Source organism: Haliotis rubra, unplaced genomic scaffold, assembly GCF_003918875.1.
Source record: "Haliotis rubra isolate DU_JTF1 unplaced genomic scaffold, ASM391887v1 Scf28, whole genome shotgun sequence".
NCBI lineage: Eukaryota > Metazoa > Mollusca > Gastropoda > Lepetellida > Haliotidae > Haliotis > Haliotis rubra.
The window spans coordinates 1,423,958-1,444,840 of record NW_025766891.1 but is presented as its reverse complement, the minus strand read 5'-3'; the positions used below and the strand labels follow the sequence as shown (position 1 = coordinate 1,444,840).

At 39.8% G+C, this 20,883-nt stretch overlaps 1 protein-coding gene and 1 long non-coding RNA gene across 2 annotated transcripts; both read right to left on the bottom strand.

Annotated features, from left to right (window-relative positions):
- Positions 1 to 707: 707 nt before the first annotated feature.
- On the bottom strand, positions 708 to 2,999 carry LOC124281178. Its single transcript, XM_046717207.1, has 2 exons — positions 1,552 to 2,999; positions 708 to 720 (listed from the first exon to the last, which is right to left on the bottom strand). Exons 1-2 carry the CDS (start codon positions 2,649 to 2,651, stop codon positions 708 to 710), a joined length of 1,113 nt encoding a protein of 370 aa, XP_046573163.1. The 5' UTR covers positions 2,652 to 2,999.
- Positions 3,000 to 4,023: 1,024 nt separating this feature from the next.
- Positions 4,024 to 16,465, bottom strand: LOC124281187. The gene is made up of 3 exons (XR_006899867.1): positions 16,310 to 16,465; positions 5,254 to 5,259; positions 4,024 to 4,035 (listed from the first exon to the last, which is right to left on the bottom strand). It is a non-coding gene; the product is annotated as an uncharacterized LOC124281187 (long non-coding RNA).
- Between the last annotated feature and the right edge of the window lie 4,418 nt (positions 16,466 to 20,883).

Here is a 20,883-nt window from a genome sequence, read left to right as displayed (position 1 = left end):
GATTTGATCTTAAGTCCTAAGACTGCCCCTGAGTAGACTTAAGACAATATTTGTAACAGTAAAGATGGCTGAAGTGATCCGCCTCGTTCGTAGGATTCGTTCTAAGAGAAATAGACGGCATATTCAGAGGACTTTTCGGGATCGTTTCAACCCTATGGAAATGTATAGCGACGATCAACTCTTTCAAAGATACAGATTTCGTCGTTCTGCCATTTTTTCCATTGTTGATTTAATCAGCCATGAACTTGCACATCCCACCCAGCGTTCTCACAGTCTCCCACCCATCATTCAAGTACTGATATTCCTTCAGTTCGTTGCAACTGGTGCTTTTCACCTATTAGTGGCCCAGTCGTTCTCTGTCAGCAAGGCCACAGCAGGCAGGTGTGTCCGAAGAGTGGCAGATTCACTCTGCAGACTCTCAACCCGATCAAACGCGCTTTCCATGCTATTGCCGAAAAGTAATACGTCCAATAATCACATCTGAGCATTAACATGATAATCTAAATAAACATATGCACGATAAGGATACATATGGTGCTTTCCCGAGTCAACGGAGGCAGCCATTTTGATCTAAAATTAGCACACGACACTGATGCCCCCTATAAATAAACATACCGTAAATAATCTACATTGAAACTAAAACCTTACCGAAACCTGTCGGCATTCATCTCAAAACAATGAGAGTACAAAACTGGTCATGTATTTAATCACGTCACTGAACTGAAAGTGACATTTTTCACACATTTATGTATCTACAGATCGGTGTACAACTTGTCACTCTAGATATAACCATATTACATCCGCTTCAAAAACCATATTTGACAAATGAAATGAGCATAAAACAGAAACAGCTGATGATAGTTATCCGAATGTAGTCACAACTGCTGACCACTATCCATTGGTAACCAAAGGAAACAGTCACTACTGCTTACATGAGCGTTGGTTGTGTCCAACAAGTTGGCACTTGCCACATTTCTTATCACACACACTTCTTTTTGACTTTGTCAGGTATTCAAGTCTGTTTTGTTTCAGCATTATCTGTTTAAAAGCTTCTCTACCCCTGTGTGAGGTAGAGCGAAAGTACCACTTGGTAGCATAGTCATTCAGTTTCTCAAAACCTTGCTGAGAGAAAGTAATAAGATTACCATGGAGTTTGATCATTTCAGGAGCATGAAAAGCTAAGATATGCATGTACGGAGTAACATACTTACTTTGATACACATACGAAAACGTTCTGACCCAGTTCCTCCATTTGTCACCTAATACTTGATATTGACTTGCGTGAAATGATTCTTTTGAGAGAAGCTGAGATATTTGTGACAACTTGGACCACAAAAAGTAATATCATATATCTTAGGGTGATCCGGTATGAACTCTGACACCTTAAGGCTTTCAGAAATCTTTCTATGCTCTGGTCCAGTAAAGTCCCAGAAAGTAAACCTTACAGTTTCTTTATCATTTCTGAAACGAAATTCAATCCCTAAAGTTTGTACAAAATTCTCGAACTTAAACACATTTCCACACTTTGACCTGTCATATTTTCCATTGCACCTTTGAATGGTGTCCCTCGTTCTAAGCTCAGTGATGAGATGTTTCACCAGCTGGTCAGATACTCGAAGATATAAATGTAGCAAATCTGGTACTACTCTGGTTAAGGCAATAAAACTGAATAGAGGTGGATGAAGACAGTTGAAATTCTTATTTTTTTTGTTAGACATTGTTGAAATTTCCTCTACTGTCCTGGCGCCTTTCTGAACATCAACAAGTGACCACTCTCTACTCATATCATGTCTGTCAAAGTTAGGACATTTGCACCAAACACAGCTGTAAGTGCAGGAACATGAAGCAAGACCACACACCATGTTTAGAAACTTTAAGTCTCCACCTAGGAAATATGTAACATGAACCAGGGTACCTCCAATGTTCAAAGTGTTTAATGCCTTTGCTTCTGTGACTATATCTTCTAGGGCTTTTCTGATATTATCATAAGTTTCATTACCTGTAAACATGGCTAACAAATAGTTTCCTCTGACTGAAGTACATAGGTCTTCATCCAATATAGTAAAACCAAAATTTATTACCTTTTTTCTCCTGCCTAGTTCAGTGCCATCACCCGTGAGTTTAACATTGACAGATTGCTTCGAAAGTATAGCCTGACCCTTCCCCGATGCAACAATGTTAGATACACAGTTAGTAAGTCGATCTCGCAGAGATTGCTGAACACCAACAGTATCATTTGGTGTGTCCCTGATCTTTACATCAACATTGATTTCCTTAGCTCTTTTGACAACTGAATGTAACCGTGGCATGTCTGGTACAACCATTGATAATTCATGATAAGCTTTGTTCGATATGTTTTCAGAATCCTTAACATACAATAGTGCATCTAAATCCGTGACAGAGCCATTCTCTTCTTTAACGTCTGAAACTGAATTCTTATCCAGAGATAAACGTAACCGTTTGCCATCTTCCTGTCTAACGTCTACAGAGACTGCTTCCATGTTGTACCTCCCAACAAATGCCAAAGACTTCCTACAGTCACCCAATAACATCTTTTTTCTTTTATGTATCTGAGATCTAGACAAACATGTATTAGGTTCTAAAACCCTCAAAGGTCTGACTGATTTACTGTTTTGATTTTGCAATAACATGCAATATAATTTTTGAATCTTTTTACGCAACACATTTTTTGAGTCTGGAGTTTCTTTGCCTGGTGAACAACTGAACGGTATCTTTTGAACATAATCGTCCTCAATTTTCTTTCCTGTAACAACTGCTTCTGCATAGCCGGACGATATGCCTCAGAGACATCAACTGTCAAAATATACTTTTCAACTTTCCAGTCTTCAAATAATTGCCTATACTGCATGCCCCCCTTTCTTTTGGTTTTATCATGCTTTGAAATGAGTTTTTTCAAATAACTTATAAATTTGGGTAAACATTTGTCTAAAATGACATGCTGAAAGTCAATGTTGTTATTTTGACATACAGTCGACAAGACTGCCTGGCATATATTTGGCTTAAATGTGTTAACTTTGGTTTGTTTTCTAAACTCTTCATACAATCTTGATTTTGTGATGCTGACAGATATTTCAAAATCACCAGACATACCCAGATGAAAAGGGGATAACAGAATAAGTATCGAAGTGAGCAGAAGGTTAAACAATATCATCATAATTGAAACAAAAGCAAAAGCTGAAAGTCAGCTGTCAGAACAGAGGACATCACATCTTAGTGCCTTAGGGTAACCCTGAGAAGGTTGAGATCGAACCTGTTTCCCTTTTCTCGAACAAATTTGATTTTGAACATGAAACCTCTATGACAAAGTTTCTTTCTCATGTCTAGAGTATATTCCTCTCGTGGCTTTCTTTCGTAGTACCTGAAAATGATGGTCTCGCGGTTAATGTATACAAAGTCTCCAGTCTGGTTTATTATCCTGACCCACCATTCATCACCGAACAAAATATCCGGACTGTGTACATCAAGGAACTTAAACTCTGCTCCTGGGGTGGACCCATTCCATGACCTAACCTCTCTTGACAGATCTAGAATGTCCCTAGCTATCTCAGGCGAAGATATTGGGATCTTTATAGTAACCAGAGAGTCTACCCCTCTCCAACAGTGCAGCTGATCTCTTAAAGATGATAACAGCTGAAATTTGAAGATGTCATTTGGACAAGAACTAGACAGACATGACCTTGTAACGATACTACTATCACTGACCCATTGGTCATATTCCTTGGCCCACCCTACATAATGTACCAGGCTTTGCTGTACCCCATCTACCACCCTAGTTTCCAACACTTCCACGTCAAACAACTGCTGGTCATTCCAACTGGGCGATCTAGTCCGCAGCTGTGCGCTGAACGTTTGTCCAGGAGGTCTGTAATCTGGCCTATGTCCACTGCTACTGCAGCTGCTGCGTAAAGTAGGTGGCATCCTGTCTAAACATAAGAAACTCTATGAATAAAAGAGCACTATCAATAACACTATCAATTATATTATCTATTTATATGAAGAGACAACTCATCTAAACTTGAGTTTCTTAACTATAGCTTTATTGTTAGCTGATCAGGGTGAGGGTTGTTGGGAGTGGGGGACGTAGGTGGTTGTTTGGTGGGGTTGGATAAGAAATAAGACTTTGCTTTTTTCAGTCATGCAGATGTTTATGTCACTTATGGATTTGGGGTTGCATTTTCTATGATATGCGTTTTGAGCAATTGTGCGGTAGAATACTAAAACTGTGTCAACATACCTTGACCAATATGGTTTGTAAATTGTAAAATTGATAATGGTCCAACCCGTAATATACACCCCAAGGGCAATGCATTAAACCCCCTATATATGGCCATGTTGATAAAATCTTGCAGAAATATTACAATTGATTAAAGCTGAAGACAGTTGGATCATAATAAACAATCCTATAAGAAGGTAATCAACATATAATTTATTTAGTGCTTTTATACACAGTACACCTTTGACTGAGCTTCCTCTCAGTGTTCTAACTTATCCAATCCAAAGGTAATTTTCAATTCTAGCAATAAAAGTGTTCAAGCTCTAGAGTGAAAATCGTACATATATTTTAAAGAATTTTATCAAATTAATACAAACCCACCAATATGAAAAGCCTAATGTGAAGGGTGGTTCAAATAAAGTTCAGCTATCAATGGTAGTGATACTGAAATGATGAACGAAATATGATTATTGCATTATTACAAGAATAAATAATAACAAGTTGACATTATAATCGAATAGAACTGACTATCTTTACATCACAGTGGAGAACCCTGTCATGAAAGGTATGTAAATTATATCTTAAAATATAGATAGACTGATTTAATTCAAAACTATCAAAATCAGAGGTTAATTAAACATTAATCAAAAACACATAGCAATCTGTAGGGCAGAAAGTTTTGATTTCAGGTGCCCAGAAGCAAAACACTAGCTCGAGTTTAAACTAAACTTTAGACTACAATGTACAAGCAAGTTGAAAGTCTGTTAAAAGACAGGTTATCCTAATAATTATTCAGAAATTCACATTGCTGTTGGTCAAAAATAGAAAACTCTACTAATGTTTGGTTATAGTCAGGAATTCCTTACAGGCCCCCAGGGCTAGCAGTCTCCGAATTTCATTAGCCCTAGATAATTTTGACTACCCTCAGGGCTACGGTCTAGTATATTAATTTCTAGCCATGAAACTATTCAATGAACACACTTTAGAGTTTTCTGTATAAGTTCAACTTTTTCAATCACAAATAACTTTCAAATTTTATTTTTGGCATTAATTCTATTCAAAATTTCAAAGGGATAATTATGTATATTTCAAGTAAATATATTCAATAAGAATATACCAATTTGAAGAGTCGTTTTTTCAATACAATAAAGTACAAAAGTATTTTGATACTATTTATTATTATGATATTATTATGAATCTTCTGAAAACAAAAATAAAATATAATATCATGAATGTATCTTGATGGAAAGTATTATGTTTTGATTACTTTAGTAAATTTGCTATTGATGAAAACATACCACTTGTAGCAAAAACTGTACAGTACGACGCTGCACTAGTCAGACTTCAACAAGACAGCAAGCTGAAACAAACAGTATAACTCAATCTGTCTTCTGCAGAGTATACAAGCCTAACAGTTTATAAATCATAATTTGGAAGGGCCCATTCGAGAATGTCATTTGAATTCGAAAATAATATTTTAGGTATATTGTTGAGCTTTTTGAAGAATGTAAATAAAATCATTTAGAGTAATCTCCCTTTGCATCACCCCTTCTAGTAAAATAGACGAGTCCCACGTTTTGAGAGATAATTACTTGCTTATATTTGTGATTCCTATCATTGTAAACATGTTTAAAAGTTCATATTTGTATTCTAGACCTTTTATTTAACAACAATTCAATAACTTTATACTCTTAACGTACCTTTTAGTGTCGTTCTTGTCGACAGAACGTCGAGTCGCTGTTGACGTGTGGCGTGCTTGGGATAACGTCATAGAAAGGGGCTTGAGAAAGCTTCAATTTGATTAGCAAAATTCGTATTACGGCGCCAATAATTGACCAATCAAACAGTGCCTTATATATTACGATCGGAAACGATGTCGGAAACGTGAATCAAGTTTATCCAGACAACCACGACATACTGTGGTATTTTAAGAGCGCTTCGAAGTGAGCAGTCGAGGCCTCGTAGCCTATGACACATCACAATTGCACCAAAGCTATTTACGACACCAATGTTAGTTTGTTTTATCCAGTGTAACTAAATAAAACACCAAAACGTTATTTTAAATCAGTTTTCAGTTGAACCAGTAACCAAATATATGTTGCAAGTTTTAAATAGAGAGGATAATATGAGATTCGTGAAAGTAGGTCACGCTTCCAATATGGCCAATGAAACATGTGATTTGGTTTGCAACATGTCATTCACCTTCCTAAACGAACAATATGGTATTGTGCACAGGATACAGGTAAGACATGTCAATACATGTACGACATTTTGATAATTTTCTTCCGCTTGATCTGCTCCCTGTCAGTAAACACAAATTTGAAAGCTGGAAGGTTCGTTCAAAGACGAAACGAAATAATTTGTAAATGGGTATTTTTTAAAGAAGTGAATGAAAAATTAAAGCAAACAGTTCATTCAGAGAGCAATATATTTACGACATACTTCGCCATAAAGAATTCGTTTCGAATGAACCCACCGAAACTGGAGAGTTGTTCGGGGGGACAACTCTGTCAAATTTCCCTGACATTTTCTAAAGGGTGCTATTAGTCTTGTCTCACAGTCCCTGAACTACATTATTTTCTCTTCCACCCAGTCCTTCTAGCAATGCTAACGCCCTAAATAAAGTACGTCTAGATCTCCCCAGGTTCTCCCAAATCACTGGGGCTCCTTTTCCATTTGAATGGAATTACTTTTTTCGATCGAAATTACACACTAGTATATTCTGAGATTAAGCATGAGTCTAGGGGCTATTTCCACCAATATGTGAAGCTTCATTACGTCACCATTCGAGGTTTCAATAGATTCATACTTCGGGCGTTTAATTACCACAAGTACAGTAGTTCACGGAATGTGCTGTTTCTACCCTTACTTTCTTTCGGTCTAGCAATATCTAAAGTGCAATGAGTTTCTAAACAATGTTACAATTGAACAGTTTACTGACTCAGACTGAAATGGCGACTGAAAAGATCTAACTTCGCCTACTAAAGTAGTTCATGCCGTGCGGGGTTCTCTAAATGTTAAATTGCCTCAGACAAAAGTCATGAAATGAAAAAAGACTGCACACAACCCAGACGTTGCAGCCTTATGCCTGGCTGAACTACATAAGATCCTACCATAAACCTTTAAACACGAAGATACAATTAAACAGTCGGGCAGAGATGGATTCTCCTTTATTACACTTGCCGGTGGCCATACACCCACGCCAAGACACTGATAATAACGTCCTGTTATAAGTACAGTTTAAATACACAAACTTCGACCTGTTAAGATATGAGTTGCAATTGTCTTCACTTTGCTTGTAGTTTACAAGAGGCGACTAACGGGATCGGATGGTCAGACTCGCCGACTCGGTTGACACATGTCATCGTATCACGATTGGGTTTATCGATTTCCGAATTGCTTAGGTAGGTGCAGATGACGGCAATCACTGGATTGTGTGGTCCAGAACCGATTATTTACAGACCTCTGTCACATACCTGTAATATTGTTGAGTCTGATCTAAAACGACAATACTAAGATGCTTCGGTGAAAGATCAAAGGCGCCGACAGTACTTTATCAGACGATAATGTACACTTTTTGCAATAAGTTACAATGTATTGGCGTCACTGCGCCATTCTAGTCTGCCCCCCTCGTAATTGAACAATTTTGCATTACATCACAATGTAAGCGACGTCACGAGGCATGTCAGTTGTCATCGCCTCGTACAGCCTCCCACAGTAAATTTCTCCGTTGCATCCCGTTTCTTGGTTTGCAGTTGCTTCATGCAGCTAACATCACTGGTGGATTCATTAAGTTTATGTTTTTCGACGGTTAAAATGTCTCAATTCGACTCACAAGTTTTCAGCGACGCGGTAACGTTCGCAATGTTTGCATTCCCACTACGCAATCGTGGAATGTCGCTTGACTATTCAGCTTCATCTGGATGTACTGATCTAAACTTAATTTGGTAGTAGAAATGCGACATTCATAGTGCCCCATATGGTTTACGTTAATCACAGATGTAATTAAAATAATTTAGAGAAGATATCTAATCCGAACGTAAACCGTCATCAAACTGTTTATCATTTGTTTTTCTCTGGTAACGTTCGTCTTAATGTAGGGGGACAGACACATCAATAGAACAGCACGCCAGTTAGCCCTGTTTGAGGATTCTGAATTTAGGTCACCGACACCGTCGTTTGTTTTCTGCCTTAGATTAATCGTAATTATCCTTAGAAAGTATTAAATTTGGCATCTTATACCCCGTGCGCACGCACCAGTTTACGCACGTGAGCTAATTTACACGCCATGTAAAAAATACACACGTGTGTAAACGTGTCATGCGAACGCATCTACACACGTGGGTACATGTATGTTTTGATGTTTAAACATCAGAAGTCAGACTCACAAGCTATCATTCCAACCTGAAAGATGAGGACTTTTGTTACATACCTCATTTTGTACAATAAATTGGTAACATACTGTCTTATTGTCAGCGCTGTCATCATGGCGATATTGTCGAGCCATGACTCCAACGTGTTATTAAACTCAGGAGTTAATATATTCTGTTTCAACTCCTAACACTAGACAAATATATATGACACCAGTATCTGATAATCAATAGAGCCATACCTAGACTTATGTTGATAAGTAACTGTAAAGTGTTAACCTTGTAACGTCAATTCAGCGATTACCACTTTATATGTTATATCCGTTAGATAATAAGTCAGCAGACAAGTGGCTAACTTACAGAAATGAGTTGAATATAAGAAAATGAATGGAAAGAATAATTTGAGACTGACATCCGATTTTTATAATTTTGGTCTAAACGGACCATCATACCCTATCACTGGAATGGAAAAGTACGTGCCTCGAACTTTCATGTGTCGAAGTTACGTTTTATCTTTCAGCAAAATCTTGGTCACTATTTAGTCATTTAGTGTCGAACCCTGATAACTCGAAATGTTTATTGAGGTCTCGTCAACGTCGACACAACAGTATTCAATTTCATCGAATGTCAAAATTCAAATTACATCATAACTCTATGATTCTGGCATACATATTCTCTTCACTTTTGGAAATTGGTATCAAGCAAAAGTTGTGTAAAGCATACACAACAAGCAGTGTCCAGTTATACGTTTCAACAATGGTGACACTAAAGTATTGTCAGAGAGACATGTACTAGGGTCGATCAAAATGTTCACAGAATTCAATATAAAAATAAGAGGTAGAGAAAGTTATATTTTGCAATATAGTCTAAATGCACTTCAAGGCACTTTGCGTCTTAATAGTTCTGCAAGCTGTCAGTGCACTGAAAATAGTCTTCTGATTGGTCCGAAACCAAGCAGCTTCTCTAACAGCCTTAAGCTCGTCATCATTGAAAAATCTGGTTCCACGCAAGGGAGACAAGAAATTACGAAACAGATAATAATCACTAATTGGCAGGTCAGGGATAATTCAGCTGTTCGAATTTGCAATCACGGACGATAGCTTGAGCAACACTACGTTTGTGAACAAGTGCGTTGTCATGAAGAACCAGTACACCGGCAGTTATTATCCGGCGGCGCATAACATTGATTGCGTTCCACAGCTTCTTCGTTAAGTCATCATAGTAGGACCCAGTGATTGCTCTTTGAGTGCTCTGTAACCAATTATCAAAAGTTCTTGGAAACAGCTAAAACAGTGTCTATTGGGGTGCCCGTAGAGGGATAACTTTTGAACTTCTCTGGCGCAGTCTTGTGTTCCGCTGCTTTCACTCTGGTTTCGTATCAGGGTCGATGTAGTGAATCCGAGTTTCAGCTCCGGTTATTGTAAGTGCATGAAATCTGTATGGATTTGCCACGTACATGTCGAACGCAATTTGTGCATTAAGCTTTCGGGGACATATCTTGCACTCAAGACAGGTTCAAATGTTTATGGATTATATTGCAATCAGACCCGTGAAGATCCGGGTTAGAATCGATCTTCAGTAACCCATGCTTGTCGTAAAAGGCGACTAACGGGATCGGGTGGTCAGGCTCGCTGACTTGGTTGACACATGTCATCGTATTCCAATTGCGTAGATCGATGGTCATGCAGTTGATGACTGGATTAATTGTGTGTTGATTACAGACCACCGCCATATGGCTGGAATATTGCTGAGTGCGGTGTAACACTAAACTCACTCCTACATATTACAATCACGTCCATGGGAAATCCCACATTCAGACGTTATTTCGTCCACCCCTATTCGCCGATCAGACACAATTAACAATCTCAACTTTAGCAATGATATCATTTGTGAGGACCGATAGGTCTGACCTTGGGTCATCCTCAAACGACGAACGTCCACGCCTGAACTCAGCAGACCATTTGCTACAGCGGAATATTGAGTATTGGGGGACATCCTTTCCATAGGCATTTGTTGTGCGTTCTTGAATGTTAGTTGCGTTGACTACTCTCCTTTTTGCGAGAGTGAGTTAAGTTTTACGCCGTTTTTAGCAATATTCTAGCAATATCACGGCGGGGGACACCAGAGTGAGTGAGTGAGTTTAGTTTTACGCACCGCTCAGGAATATTCCAGCTATATGGCGGCCGTCTGTAATTAATCGAGTCTGGACCAGACAATCCAGTGATCAACAACATGAGCATCGATCTGTGCAATTGGGAACCGATGACATGTGTCAACCAAGTCAGCGAGCCTGACCACCCGATCCCGTTAGTCGCCCCTTACGACAAGCATGGGTTACTGACAATCAATATTCTAACCCGGCCCTTCACGGGTAGGGGACACCAGAAATGGGCTTCACACACTGTACCCATGTGAGGAATTGAACCCGGGTCTTCGGCGTGACGAGCGAACGCTTTAACCACTAGGCTACCCTCACCGCCCTTCTCTTTGTCAGAGACACCCAGTGCCTGCTCTGTAATCTGGTTTGGTATTTTCCGTGATTTCAATAGGGTATTAGGGTACCTCTGATTACACTACCACTGTAACCCTGTTTTAAGATGCAAGAAGCTTGACCAGCTCGTGAATCATCTAAATGTGCAAGCCTATTAACGCAACTGTCTTGCAACTTTGAGTAGTGGGTTCTATGACAATTTAACCGTCCCTCGTAAGATGCCAAATGACTTCACTCAGAATATCAGTTTCTACCTTCTGACCACCAAATGCACATGCCAAAGCTGAAATGATAGTCGTTAAATGGTTATCTGTTTGACACATATTAACAGTTCGCTGTATACGATCAGATCATGGCATTATCCCTTTGATAAACTGTTACTGTAGCAGCGAGTGAGTGAGTGAGTATGGGTTTACGCCGCTTTTAGCAATATTCCAGCAATATCACGGCCGGGAACACCAGAAATGGGCGTCACACTACTGAAACAGAGTAATATAGTATACATACTTATAATGATACCAAGGAAATGTCCAGTCTTCTACATCTTTTATCTATTGTTATATCAGAAAGTGTCCTATGTCCATATGCGTATGTTTTGAAGTCAGACATTCTGTTTTTCATAGTCATCTGTGTAATAGGAATTACCCTTTGGATAATAAATCCTGGTCTTATTCTTGCCCGGTTTTAAAATCCGTTTTCATTACTTCACGTAGACATTGTAGAGTAATATTTGATTGCTTGTTTGTTGTTTAACGCCGCAACCAGCAATATGCAAGGTATATTGCGGCAGCCTCTAAAATAATCGAGTCCAGATCAGAGAATCCAGTGATCAAGAGCATGAGCATCGATATACGCAATTGGGATACGATGACATGTGTGTACCAAGTCAGCGAGCATGACCACCGATCACGTTTGTCGCCTCTTACGACAAGTATGGAATATCAGCAGTAATATCATTCATATTTTAACCAACATTTAACAAATTAAGGGATAGTCATAGTATTTTGTTGTGTTCCTTGTGATATTTGTGAAAGTTAAAAATATATTAACTGTTAATACATTGAAAAAAACATCGCTTGATGGACATTATGACCTTTTAGTATAGGCGTAGGGTATTACCTGTCCATTATCTGCAAGAGCATATGAATAAATAAGGAGCAGGCTTATTTGGCCCTTTTTTCAGTCCTCTAAACGGGCGGTAGGATAGCCTAGTGGTTGACGCGTTCTCGAAATCCCGGGTTCGATTCTACACATGGTTACAATGCGTGGAGAACATTTTTGGTGTCACGCATTGCCTAAAGCGGAGTCAACTCATTCACAGTCAGGTAGTGGACAAAACAAGAATGTTCCTTCAGTGATTGAACCACGGTAACACACCCTATCGTAAAGAATGACGGTTCATATTATGTTCAGCTTCATATCAATGGAGAAGATTTGTCTCCAGTTTCTAATCTCGCTTTGTGCATTCAGGCGCTGTGATACATCGCTTACATGATCTTATTAATTGCCTATATCTGATAGTGAAATAATACTTAGAGATTCATGTTGCACAATTGTCAGAGATAACCTGCTATCATAGTGTGTGTGTGCGTGTGAGTGTGCGTGCGTGCGGGAGACGAGACGGGACGAGGGAAAACAGATCTTGTTGGTGAAGTATTGACAAATGCTGAAACTGATAGTTCTGGAACAATGGAATTATGTTTCACAGGAAACACGATCTAAAAATATTATAAATAACATCAGGCACATATTGCGTCAGATTCAACAGTATCACATTACATCAATGCCAATCAATATGGCATCCCTACTGTTCGTAATACTGAAAATCATTGGCAAGGTGCCCAATCCAAAGTGCTTATACAGCTCTAATGTTATTATCAATCAACACATTAGATCTGATAATGAAGACTGATGGAAGACCCTTGCTATTTATATCAATTACATGTTTTGGTGATTCATGCCTTTGACCAGTAAAACTGTTCTCTTTTCTTTGAAAAAACGCAATATGATAAGAATGATTAAATGTCAGTGGTTCCAGACACTGTATTTTATATTGTCAGTTCAATGCTCTCTCCTTTCGGGTCATCAAATTTTACAATGATGCACTGGAGTCGGTTGGTGAATCATGGCGAATTAAAGGAAACCACTGTCTACCACAATACATCAGACTGACGGTGGATTGCTGTGAAACGGTTTGTCGAGGTGCTATACACGGAACACCATTAGGAATCGTTTACCCTGAAATTAGTGTCACAAATGTGTAGTCATCGATGTATTGATTGGGAAATAGGGTCCATGTTTAAAGACTGAATAGTAGGGGTTACCAGACTGGAATCATCTTGATGCCAACAAATAGATAAATCTTGCTTTCGTTAATCAGAGTGATCTATGTATTGATTAACAAAATCATATTTAAAGATTAAAGAGTATGGTTGACCATTCTGGACGCTTCTTCATGTAAACAAAAACATAATTCTTGTTGATTATAGTGATCTATGTATTGATTAACAAAATCATATTTAAAGATTAAAGAGTATGGTTGACCATTCTGGACGCTTCTTCATGTAAACAAAAACATAATTCTTGTTGATTATAGTGATCTATGTATTGATTAACAAATCATGTTTAAAGGTTAATCAGTATGGTTCACCATTCTGGATGCTTCTTGAGGGCAACAAAATGATCAATCTTGTTTTCGTTGATTAAACAACTTCTTACAGTCTCATGAATCTGTAAATTCATGTTGCGATTGTTTAAAACACGAAAATATGTTTTATAAAAGTGCAGTAAGATTTTGACAGCATGATTAGTCGTAGCACCTGCCTGAAAGGAAGATATCGTGATTTTACTCTACGTTGTGTCATGGCTAAAATGTCTTATACTTCTTTGAATCTACTGGCTGATTGGATTTTCAGGAAAAGATGGATTGTTCATATAAACTGCTCCGAGCGTGTTTAGATGTTTGGATGAAGATGGTTTACTGGTGATGTTGTATATCAGCATATATGTCTTTACATTGTATGACACAAAACTAGTGTCAAAATGTAACTGTTTATAACCATCTACTCATAAACAACGCAACGCATCAATACAAGCGATCACCACGTACATGATCCGGGTTAGATTGGATTTTCAGCAACCCATGCCTGTTGCTTGAGGTGACTAAACACTACACCGTCGTTTTGTTCCATTGACATAGTGCTGTATGGGCATAGGGCAAAAAACTCTGGAAAATCAGTTAAACTTGATTAAAGCTTCGAGTTTTTCAAGCGTAAAATGGACGGGAAATTGTGTCTTTTGATCCACCTCGTACAATTAAAATGGGCTCGGATGGTCAGGCTCGATGACATAGTCGACACATGTCATCATATCCCAATTGCGTAGATCGATACTGATGACATCAGTCATTGGATTGTTATATCACAAGAATATTGGCCGCTGTTATATTAGTTTGGTTCGTACATTTATCTCGGTTACTCATTGAGTACACCGATACTCATTAAGTCAAACACTGGATTGTCTGATGGAGAATCGATTATTTACAGACCATCGTCATAATGGCTGGAACATTGCTAAGTGCTGCGATAAACAACATGCAAGTAGCTCACCCGTGCACCAGGAAGATTTCTTGTTGCAGAGAGACTGTTTAAAACTACTGCCTCCTTGAGGTAACGACCCTGTTGCTCTGACGGGAACAAGTTATATCAGGAAAGGCTTGTGTTAAGAAATATCAACCATTCTGAGCTGTCAGGAAAAAGAAGGTCCTCTTTACACATCGTAAAGAGGTAGCCTCACAGTTGATGCGTTCGCTCGTCACACCAAAGGCCCGGGTTCGATTCATGGATACAATGTGTGTAACTCATTCATGGTGCCCCGGAATCATGCTGAATATGACCCGTGAAGATCCGGGTTAGAACTGGTCTTCAGCAGCCCATGCTTGTCGTAAGAGGCAACTGACGAGATCGGGTGGTCAGGCTCGCTGACTTTGTTGACACATGCCATCGTATCCCAATTGCGTAGATCGATGCTCATGCTGTTGATCACTGGATTGTCACGTCCAGACTCGATTATTTACAGACCGTCGACATACAGCTGGAATACTGCTGACAACAACACCTCAACCAATCATACTGAATATTGTTTCGGTTTAAACACCCCAAAAGGTAAAACTGGAGCAATGTCACAAGCTCATCACAGCAGGAGTGAATGAGTATAGTTTTTACGTGACTTTAGCAATATTCCAACAATAACATGGCGGGCGGACACCAAAAATGGGCTTCACACATTGTACCTATGTGGGGACTCGAACACGGATCTTCGGCGTGACGAGCGAACGCTTTAACCACAAGGCTAAGCCACGGTCATATGGCATGTAATACTTTCTGCACCAATTACCACGACCAACTTGTTAGCTTTAAGAATAGCCTGATTTAATATACCCTGTGAGACTAACCCGATTGTTTTCTGCACGTGTTCCATTTTCCACCGTGCTTAAAGTACACACTGAACAACTGATTGTCGCGAACATATCATTACCTGCAAAGTGATCTAACCAAATGACCAAAGCCATCGAAAAATCCAAACGTGATTCCCCATCAGTCACCAGCAAGAATGATTACGTTGATATATTTATTTTTTTAAAACCTCAAAACCATGAGGGTTTTTTTTGCTGAATGTGTAACTTAATTTTATACAACTTTAAAATCCAGGTCATTTGGTTACAGCAGATCGAGTCACAATGCTTTGGAAACACTTGCTTGATAAACATAGACAATAAAAGAAAAACTGCCTGAACTTTTAAGAGTACTTCAGAACAAAAAGTATATGTTTATCACATCAAGGATTCTATTTCAATAGCGGCAGGAAAACTGAGATAATAAACTTTTTACTATTTTATGTCGGAATGAAAACTCAAAGCAGGCGGGAGATGGGCAAACTAAAAAAAACCAGACGACCTAATCGAACATATTAGTTAAAACATGATACCAGTCTGAAATGATGTCGATGGTCGACTATTGTGAATTTTATCATCACGAAAAAAACCATTGTCTAGTCGTAATTCTGGTGATCAATTATAGCTCTTCTAACTCAAGAAGTTAATCGAAGTAAGATTAATAATACCACAATAGTCATTTACGTGCCAGTTTCCAATTTGAAAGAATAGTTCAACTAAAAATCCGAACTATAAAAAAACTCAGCGTAGAACTATCAAACTATACTGAGTCAAAAAAGAAACTTTACAAAATGTAATTTGAAAAATAATGAATAATTTGCCTCTGATGATGCATCTATGAATCCGAAATGGGATCCCTATCTCTCGACTCTAGAAAAACGTTAGCAAAACCCACTCAAACCCATCCATTCGTCGTGCAAATGACGTTAGTGTCAAATCAGGTTTTGCACGTGCAGTCGATCACGTGATCTTTGATTCGAAGTTTTCTTCATATGCACGTGTTTGCATTGGCCTCAAGAATTGAAAAAAACACTTTTAAACCACAGTTTAACGGTACTTGAAATGCCACGATTGTCAAATGTGCAACGTGAACGTGCCGTTGGCATGTTGCAAGCGGGAAGATCAGTTATTGACGTCGCAAGAGCAATGGGATGCAGCCGTCGTACTGTGTATGACTTGCGAGGTCGTCTACAACAAACTGGCACCACTTCTGATCGCCCAAGGTCGGGTCGTCCACGTGTGACGTCACGAGCAGAAGACCGTCAAATCGTCCTACGTCACCTACGAGACAGATTTCTGCCGGCTACACGAACCAGGGCTGAGATGTTTAGAGGTCGACTGTCCTCACAGACCATTCGAAATCGGTTGCGGGCTGCCAATCTCCATTATCGACGTCCATATCGTGGGCCAATATTGACGCCATTTCATCAACGTCAACGTCTGCTGTGGGTCCAACGTCACCTCCGATGAACCCAGAGAGACTGGAATCGAGTCGTGTTTAGCGATGAATCCAGGTTTACCCTCAGATTCGCGGACGACAGGCATACACTCTGGAGACGACGTCGTGAACGGTATGCCCAATGTTGTGTACAGGAAGGCGACAGATTCGGGGGCGGAAGTTGCATGGTGTGGGGTGCTTTCTGTGGGAACAACCGTTCCCGACTTCTGGTCATCCGTGGAAACCTCACAGCTGCTGCTTACCGCGACCAGGTGCTCACCCCTGAACTCGTTCCTTTCATGGCGGCTCATGGCCCAGGTCTACAGTTCGTAGTTGTGGTAATACCAGTTATGTCAGTGATCGTGCTAGACACCATCAGTAGCAAAGCTTCATAAACAGGTTGAAAGAATCATCTATCTCCGCTGGTCTGGGTGCAGTGTGTGATGACAGTGGTGAGCTCGCCCCTTTATGTGGAGTATACCCACATCACCCACAATCTATTCATTAATTCTATCACCAAGTTTTATCATTCTTTTACTCCGACATGGTTGCTAAACCGGTGTCTGCACAGGACGTCGACCTTTGGGTGACATGTCACAGTTCAGGTAAGAGAAAAGGTCGACGTCCTGTCCATTTGACATTATATCAATCAACAGGGGATTAAAAAAGACAGAGATAATCCAGTGTTTACATAAGGTTATAATCCGGATTATGCGGTTGAAAGCAGACAACAGGAGAAAAGTATTATATTTCGTCCATTTTATTTCTGATTCGAAATCATCCCACATGAAGCAGGTGAGATGCAGCATCTGCAAAATCTTTGGTGTTGATGAGGCCATTCCTAAGATCATGTTTTAGGACGTCCAGGCGACGTTCCAAATCCCTGTACTTCTTTTTCTTCAAGGGACGTTTTTGTCCACCGCCGAACTGCAACAGGCGGACTTCAGTGTGAGTCTGCTCCTTTGCAAGAAACTTGATCATTTCAAAGATATTGGGGTGCGCCTTCCCCACCAATCTCTTGAGACGAGTGTGCCACCCTTCTAAATGGTTGTTGGTGCGGGTTTCCTTCACCTGTGAGCAAATATCAAATGTTAATAATGCAAAACATGGTTCGGATCAGATATATTTATTTTACATTTATATTTTCTTTGTAACATATTGATATTAGGCATTGAGAAAATGCTTACCTTCATGTCTACTTCGACATTGGGATGTGTGACTATGGACACCTTTCACCTTCCTCACTATGTCATTGACGGTTGTCGCAGTGGAGTTACAGTTCTTTTCTGTGCACTTCCAAGATATCCAATCTCTCTTCCTCTTATTCACACGGTACATAAAGCCACCAACACACAGGTATCTGCCACCACGAGATGTAGGAAGAAATCGCTGATTCAACTGAGCATTTGCCATTTCGAAACTGAATGTAAACTACCTCACGTTCTTTCCTTATATATATCCAAATTGAATGAAATGTGTTCATCATTGTAAAAATCACTCTCATATGATAACATTGATGACATTTTGTGTGAACTACGTGGGTGAACTATGTTCACGCCTTTTGCACGCCCAAGTTATCGACAATCTTCAAACAACACCCACTGGCGGATTAGCGTGACTCTAACAACACCTTCGACATCAAAGTTAGCCGCAGGTCGACTTCGTGTCCATAGCGAAATTTCAAAAGGTCGACTTCGTGTCCATAAACCGCTAAACCCCCTCTGATCACAATATATGGACTCTCCCATACCCACTTCACCTAATCCTGAGTAATCAACCAGGCATGACATACCCACATCACCTAATTAATTTTCCGTACCTAACGGGTTAACATTAGGTGAAGTGGGAGGACACCCATAATGTAGGGCTTGTTCCCATTGCGCCTACAACCCACTTCGCCTAGAAACGTCCAGAAACTGCAGCACTGTCTTTCTTCCAGTTGCTAACTGGTCCTTCAAGCGAGTCAGTCTAGCGTCCAATTTCTTGTACTTGCGGGGACGTGAGCGGACTCCAGCACCATGGTCTATCTGCAAGCGAAGTCGTCGGTCAGCTGACTCAATCTTCTTGATTTCCTTGACAAATTCATAGAGGTTAGGATGGGACTTCTTCAACCTCTTCTTTAGTCCCAGATGGAAGCCTTCCAAGTGGTTGTTAGTTCTCGGGCCAATAGTTTCATGTTGGTTCCATATCTCTTTTGGAAAGCGTGCGTCGTAGTCCACCCAGTTGGCCGTGACGTAGTCATTGAATCGCTGGATGGATGGAGTGTTGGGTCCTGCATCCATTACAGCCATCGAGGCATCGTGGATTTCACCAATAGGCAGCAGGGGCAAGGCACAAACTCTGTTCACATGAGAGCGGACTGGTAGGTTCTGGTCCTTGTAATCGAGAGCCAGAACATAGTCAACAACGTGACGCCAAAGCCCCTGACAGTAATGGAAGTAGCATCCACGGGGTGACGACTCAGGGAACACTTCTGCAATGGCACAAATGACGGCAGCTTCAAAATAAGTCTGGATTACTTCTGGCCACTTTATTAAGGCTTTATTAAAACAACAAATCAACAAACAACAGTAAACATATTCTTTTGACGACACTGAGCAGGAAATGTTGGCCATCCCATTCACTGAATGAGGGGTGGATGAGTTGCCATCCTCAATTACTGTAGGCGAAATGGGATGTAGGCGAATCTTAATGACTTTAACATTGCTTGGGCAATACTCTCTTTGGAGATTCAGGTTACAACTCGACATAAAGTCTCAACTTACTCGACACCAGCCTCCACCGAACCTTACCAGAAAAAATACTTAGTACATTACCAAGTAAATTATTCAATACTAAGTTACAATATCAAGTTATGCAATAGCTTGGAAACCAGTCGGTATTGATTAAGTTATGACATTGAAAGATCTCTCAGTCGTAACCGGAATGCAGATGATATATGTCTGGTTAATCTTTGTACGTACTTTTTGTAACTGATTGTAAATAATGAACATTTATCTCAAGACGTAACGTGTGAAGATGATTAAATATGTAAATCTGAACAGATGTAATCACCGTCGCTATCATCCGTGTTCAAGTCAGGACCGACAATGGCATCATGCTGATAATCGTAATACTATCAATATCAAATGTCATTTGCGCAGAATCACTATCACACAAAATGACGGTTATGCTAAGTAAGTGTGTGTATTTACATTTTGAATTGGTCTTCAGCAACCCACGTTTGTCGTAAGAGGCGACTAACGGGATTGGGTTGTTAGGCTCGCTGACTTGGTTGACTCATGTCATCGGTTCCCAATTGCGTAGATCGATGCTCATGCTGTTGATCATTTGAATGTCTGGTACAGACTCAATCATTCACAGACCGCCGCCATATAGCTGGAATTAAAAAACAAACAAAGAATAACATGCGATTTGTCCAGAGACGGCCTGACCACCGGATCTCCAATTTTGCCTGAAATTACGACAAACGGAAGTGCTAAGTTTCTATTCATTGAATGTGGCGACGCGTGGGCTGGTAAAAATTTGATCAAGTATTGTATGTCCAGATTGGACAGCTCTAATAAATCTGATTGCCGCGTAAACAAAACTCACTCAATCTCCACGGGCTCCCAGGGGGTCGGCTGTTGGAAATTAACCCATATTGAAACATGAAATCCTTTAGATTGATTGTTGGTTTACGTTGCTAAGCTATTAGATTTGTTGGTTTAGCCGAAATGTTGAAGTATTTGATGAAGCGTTTGAAATATTATTTTAGAGTCTTTGAGGTTAGAATTTGAAAGATGGACACAACAAGGGTAGGACAGGATTTACTGATCTCGTTCGTGCGGATAAACGAAATTGTCAGAGCTGAGAGTGACAACTAGCTACACCCACTCGGGACTGTAATGGATGTGT

Coding starts and splice junctions, on each gene's coding strand:
- LOC124281178 (XM_046717207.1), bottom strand. CDS start 2,651: ATGTTATTGCAAAATCAAAACAGTAAATCAGTCAGACCTTTGAGGGTT.